Genomic DNA, 5,000 nt, shown 5'->3' on the forward strand with positions numbered 1-5,000 from the left:
CAACCCGCACAGAAACCATGGCAACGTCACGGCACCCGCACGGAAACCATGGCAACCTGCACGGCAACCCGCACAGAAACCATGGCAACGTCACGGCACCCGCACGGAAACCATGGCAACCCGCACGGCAACCCAGTAGCAGCAGCAACATCGCCCCACCCTCAACATCACCATCACATCGCCATCACATCACTATCACATCACCATCACATCACCCTCAACATCACTATCACATCACCATCACCACCACATTCACCCACTATCACATCACCATCACCACGCCGGTGATGGTGATATGATAGTGGGTGAATGTGGTGGTGATGGTGGTGATGGTGGTGATGGTGGTGATGGTGGTGATGGTAGTGATGGTGGTGGTGTTGGTGGTGGTGGTGGTAGTGATGGTGGTGGTTGGTGATGGTGGTGATGGTGGTGATCTCCCATACCAGACCAACTCTTAATTTTATGTGTCTCTCTGTGTCTCTGTGTGTCTGTCTGTGTGTGTCTGTGTGTGTGTGTCTCTGTGTGTGTCTCTCTGTGTCTGTGTGTGTCTCTGTGTGTGTCTCTGTCTGTCTGTGTGTCTTTGTGTATCTCTCTGTGTCTCTGTGTCTCTGTGTGTGTATCTCTCTGTGTGTGTCTCTCTGTGTGTGTCTCTGTGTGTGTGTGTCTGTTTCTCTCTGTGTCTCTCTGTGTGTGTGTCTGTGTGTCTCTGTGTGTCTCTGTGTGTGTCTCTCTCTGTGTGTGTCTCTCTCTGTGTGTCTCATTGCAGTTGTTTCTGTTCAACCTCTACCCATTCCTACAAAGGTTCATGCAGCCTCACCAGAGAGGTGAGTGAGCGGGTGAGTGAGTTGGTGAGCTGGTGAGTGAGTTGGTGAGTGAGTTGGTGGGTGAGTGAGTTGGTGAGTGAGTTGGTGAGTGAGTTGGTGAGTGAGTTGGTGAGTGAGTTGGTGAGCTGGTGAGTGAGTTGGTGAGCTGGTGAGTGAGTTGGTGAGTGAGTTGGTGGGTGAGTGAGTTGGTGAGTGAGTGAGTTGGTGAGCTGGTGAGTGAGTTGGTGAGTGAGTTGGTGGGTGAGTGAGTTGGTGAGTGAGTTGGTGGGTGAGTGAGTTGGTGAGTGAGTTGGTGGGTGAGTGAGTTGGTGAGTGAGTGAGTTGGTGAGTGAGTTGATGAGTGAGTTGGTGAGTGAGTTGATGAGTGAGTTGGTGAGCTGGTGAGTGAGTTGGTGAGCTGGTGAGTGAGTTGGTGAGTGAGTTGGTGAGTTGGTGAGTGAGTTGGTGAGCTGGTGAGTGTGTTGGTGAGTGTGTTGGTGAGTGATTTGGTGAGTTGGTGAGTGAGTTGGTGAGTGAGCTGGTGAGTGAGTTTGTGAGTGAGTTGGTGAGTGTGTTGGTGAGTGTGTTGGTGAGTGAGCTGGTGAGCTGGTGAGTGTGTTGGTGAGTTGGTGAGTGTGTTGGTGAGTGAGTTTGTGAGTGAGTTGGTGAGTGTGTTGGTGAGTTGGTGAGTGAGCTGGTGAGTGAGTTGGTGAGTGAGCTGGTGAGTGAGTTGGTGAGTGAGTTGGTGAGTGAGCTGGTGAGTGAGTTGGTGAGTGAGTTGGTGAGTGAGCTGGTGAGTGAGTTGGTGAGTGAGTTGGTGAGTTGGTGAGTGAGTTGGTGAGTGAGTTGGTGAGTTGGTGAGTGAGTTGGTGAGTAAGTTGGCGAGTCTCTGTGTGTGTCTCTCTGCGTGTTGAGACGTCACCAAGGTGAATGAGTGAGTTGGTGAGTGAGTTGGTGAGCTGGTGAGTGAGTTGGTGAGTGAGTTGGTGAGTTGGTGAGTGAGTTGGTGAGTGAGTTGGTGAGTTGGTGAGTGAGTTGGTGAGTAAGTTGGTGAGTCTCTGTGTGTGTCTCTCTGCGTGTTGAGACGTCACCAAGGTGAATGAGTGAGTTGGTGAGTGAGTTGGTGAGCTGGTGAGTGTGTTGGTGAGTGTGTTGGTGAGTGATTTGGTGAGTTGGTGAATGAGTTGGTGAGTGAGCTGGTGAGTGAGTTTGTGAGTGAGTTGGTGAGTGAGTTGGTGAGTGAGTTGGTGAGTGAGCTGGTGAGTGAGTTGGTGAGTGAGTTGGTGAGTTGGTGAGTAAGTTGGTGAGTCTCTGTGTGTGTCTCTCTGCGTGTTGAGACGTCACCAAGGTGAATGAGTGAGTTGGTGAGTGTGTTGGTGAGCTGGTGAGTGTGTTGGTGAGTGTGTTGGTGAGTGTGTTGGTGAGTGATTTGGTGAGTTGGTGAATGAGTTGGTGAGTGAGCTGGTGAGTGAGTTGGTGGGTGAGTGAGTTGGTGAGTGAGTGAGTTGGTGAGCTGGTGAGTGAGTTGGTGAGTGAGTTGGTGGGTGAGTGAGTTGGTGAGTGAGTGAGTTGGTGAGCTGGTGAGTGAGTTGGTGAGTGAGTTGGTGGGTGAGTGAGTTGGTGAGTGAGTTGGTGGGTGAGTGAGTTGGTGAGTGAGTTGGTGGGTGAGTGAGTTGGTGAGTGAGTTGATGAGTGAGTTGGTGAGTGAGTTGATGAGTGAGTTGGTGAGCTGGTGAGTGAGTTGGTGAGCTGGTGAGTGAGTTGGTGAGTGAGTTGGTGAGTGAGTTGGTGAGCTGGTGAGTGTGTTGGTGAGTGTGTTGGTGAGTGATTTGGTGAGTTGGTGAGTGAGTTGGTGAGTGAGCTGGTGAGTGAGTTTGTGAGTGAGTTGGTGAGTGTGTTGGTGAGTGTGTTGGTGAGTGAGCTGGTGAGCTGGTGAGTGTGTTGGTGAGTTGGTGAGTGTGTTGGTGAGTGAGTTTGTGAGTGAGTTGGTGAGTGTGTTGGTGAGTTGGTGAGTGAGCTGGTGAGTGAGTTGGTGAGTGAGCTGGTGAGTGAGTTGGTGAGTGAGTTGGTGAGTGAGCTGGTGAGTGAGTTGGTGAGTGAGTTGGTGAGTGAGTTGGTGAGTGAGCTGGTGAGTGAGTTGGTGAGTGAGTTGGTGAGTTGGTGAGTGAGTTGGTGAGTGAGTTGGTGAGTTGGTGAGTGAGTTGGTGAGTAAGTTGGTGAGTCTCTGTGTGTGTCTCTCTGCGTGTTGAGACGTCACCAAGGTGAATGAGTGAGTTGGTGAGTGAGTTGGTGAGCTGGTGAGTGTGTTGGTGAGTGTGTTGGTGAGTGATTTGGTGAGTTGGTGAATGAGTTGGTGAGTGAGCTGGTGAGTGAGTTTGTGAGTGAGTTGGTGAGTGAGTTGGTGAGTGAGTTGGTGAGTGAGCTGGTGAGTGAGTTGGTGAGTGAGTTGGTGAGTTGGTGAGTAAGTTGGTGAGTCTCTGTGTGTGTCTCTCTGCGTGTTGAGACGTCACCAAGGTGAATGAGTGAGTTGGTGAGTGTGTTGGTGAGCTGGTGAGTGTGTTGGTGAGTGTGTTGGTGAGTGTGTTGGTGAGTGATTTGGTGAGTTGGTGAATGAGTTGGTGAGTGAGCTGGTGAGTGAGTTGGTGGGTGAGTGAGTTGGTGAGTGAGTGAGTTGGTGAGCTGGTGAGTGAGTTGGTGAGTGAGTTGGTGGGTGAGTGAGTTGGTGAGTGAGTGAGTTGGTGAGCTGGTGAGTGAGTTGGTGAGTGAGTTGGTGGGTGAGTGAGTTGGTGAGTGAGTTGGTGGGTGAGTGAGTTGGTGAGTGAGTTGGTGGGTGAGTGAGTTGGTGAGTGAGTGAGTTGGTGAGTGAGTTGATGAGTGAGTTGGTGAGTGAGTTGATGAGTGAGTTGGTGAGCTGGTGAGTGAGTTGGTGAGCTGGTGAGTGAGTTGGTGAGTGAGTTGGTGAGTTGGTGAGTGAGTTGGTGAGCTGGTGAGTGTGTTGGTGAGTGTGTTGGTGAGTGATTTGGTGAGTTGGTGAGTGAGTTGGTGAGTGAGCTGGTGAGTGAGTTTGTGAGTGAGTTGGTGAGTGTGTTGGTGAGTGTGTTGGTGAGTGAGCTGGTGAGCTGGTGAGTGTGTTGGTGAGTTGGTGAGTGTGTTGGTGAGTGAGTTTGTGAGTGAGTTGGTGAGTGTGTTGGTGAGTTGGTGAGTGAGCTGGTGAGTGAGTTGGTGAGTGAGCTGGTGAGTGAGTTGGTGAGTGAGTTGGTGAGTGAGCTGGTGAGTGAGTTGGTGAGTGAGTTGGTGAGTGAGTTGGTGAGTGAGCTGGTGAGTGAGTTGGTGAGTGAGTTGGTGAGTTGGTGAGTGAGTTGGTGAGTGAGTTGGTGAGTGAGTTGGTGAGTGAGTTGGTGAGTTGGTGAGTGAGTTGGTGAGTGAGTTGGTGAGTGAGCTGGTGAGTGAGTTGGTGAGTTGGTGAGTAAGTTGGTGAGTCTCTGTGTGTGTCTCTCTGCGTGTTGAGACGACACCAAGGTGAATGAGTGAGCTGGTGAGTGTGTTGGTGAGTTGGTGAGTGAGCTGGTGAGTGTGTTGGTGAGCTGGTGAGTGAGCTGGTGAGTGAGCTGGTGAGTGAGTTGGTGAGTGAGTTGGTGAGTAAGTTGGTGAGTCTCTGTGTGTGTCTCTCTGCGTGTTGAGACGTCACCAAGGTGAATGAGTGAGTTGGTGAGTGTGTTGGTGAGTTGGTGAGTGAGTTGGTGAGTGTGTTGGTGAGTTGGTGAGTGAGTTGGTGAGTTGGTGAGTAAGTTGGTGAGTCTCTGTGTGTGTCTCTCTGCGTGTTGAGACGTCACCAAGGTGAATGAGTGAGTTGGTGAGTGAGTTGGTGAGTTGGTGAGTGAGTTGGTGAGTGAGTTGGTGAGTGAGTTGGTGAGTGAGTTGGTGAGTTGGTGAGTGAGTTGGTGAGTGAGTTGGTGAGTGAGTTGGTGAGTGAGTTGGTGAGTAAGTTGGTGAGTCTCTGTGTGTGTCTCTCTGCGTGTTGAGACGTCACCAAGGTTCTGATGTTCGGAGCTCAGGCGAGTCACAGCCTCGTGCCTCCAGAGGTGAGCACAGACCCACGCTCACCACCACGCTCACCACCACGCTCACCACCACGCTCACCACTCACCACCACACTCACCACTAGTACACTCACCACTAGTACACTCACCACCCCCA

General features: G+C 51.5%; 1 protein-coding gene across 1 annotated transcript in view; it reads left to right on the plus strand.

The window, feature by feature from the left end:
• LOC144954409 (protein SDA1 homolog) overlaps positions 1-5,000 on the plus strand; it is a gene marked incomplete at its 3' end in the record, with an annotated part of 19,838 nt that overhangs the window by 628 nt on the left and 14,210 nt on the right. Inside the window, exons 2-3 of the mRNA XM_078884911.1 lie at positions 767-824; positions 4,827-4,885. Coding sequence (XP_078741037.1) covers positions 767-824; positions 4,827-4,885 — 117 coding nt within the window. The remainder of the gene's footprint in view (positions 1-766; positions 825-4,826; positions 4,886-5,000) is intronic.

This window comes from Lampetra fluviatilis, unplaced genomic scaffold, assembly GCF_964198595.1.
Source record: "Lampetra fluviatilis unplaced genomic scaffold, kcLamFluv1.1 SCAFFOLD_1301, whole genome shotgun sequence".
Classification (NCBI taxonomy): domain Eukaryota; kingdom Metazoa; phylum Chordata; class Hyperoartia; order Petromyzontiformes; family Petromyzontidae; genus Lampetra; species Lampetra fluviatilis.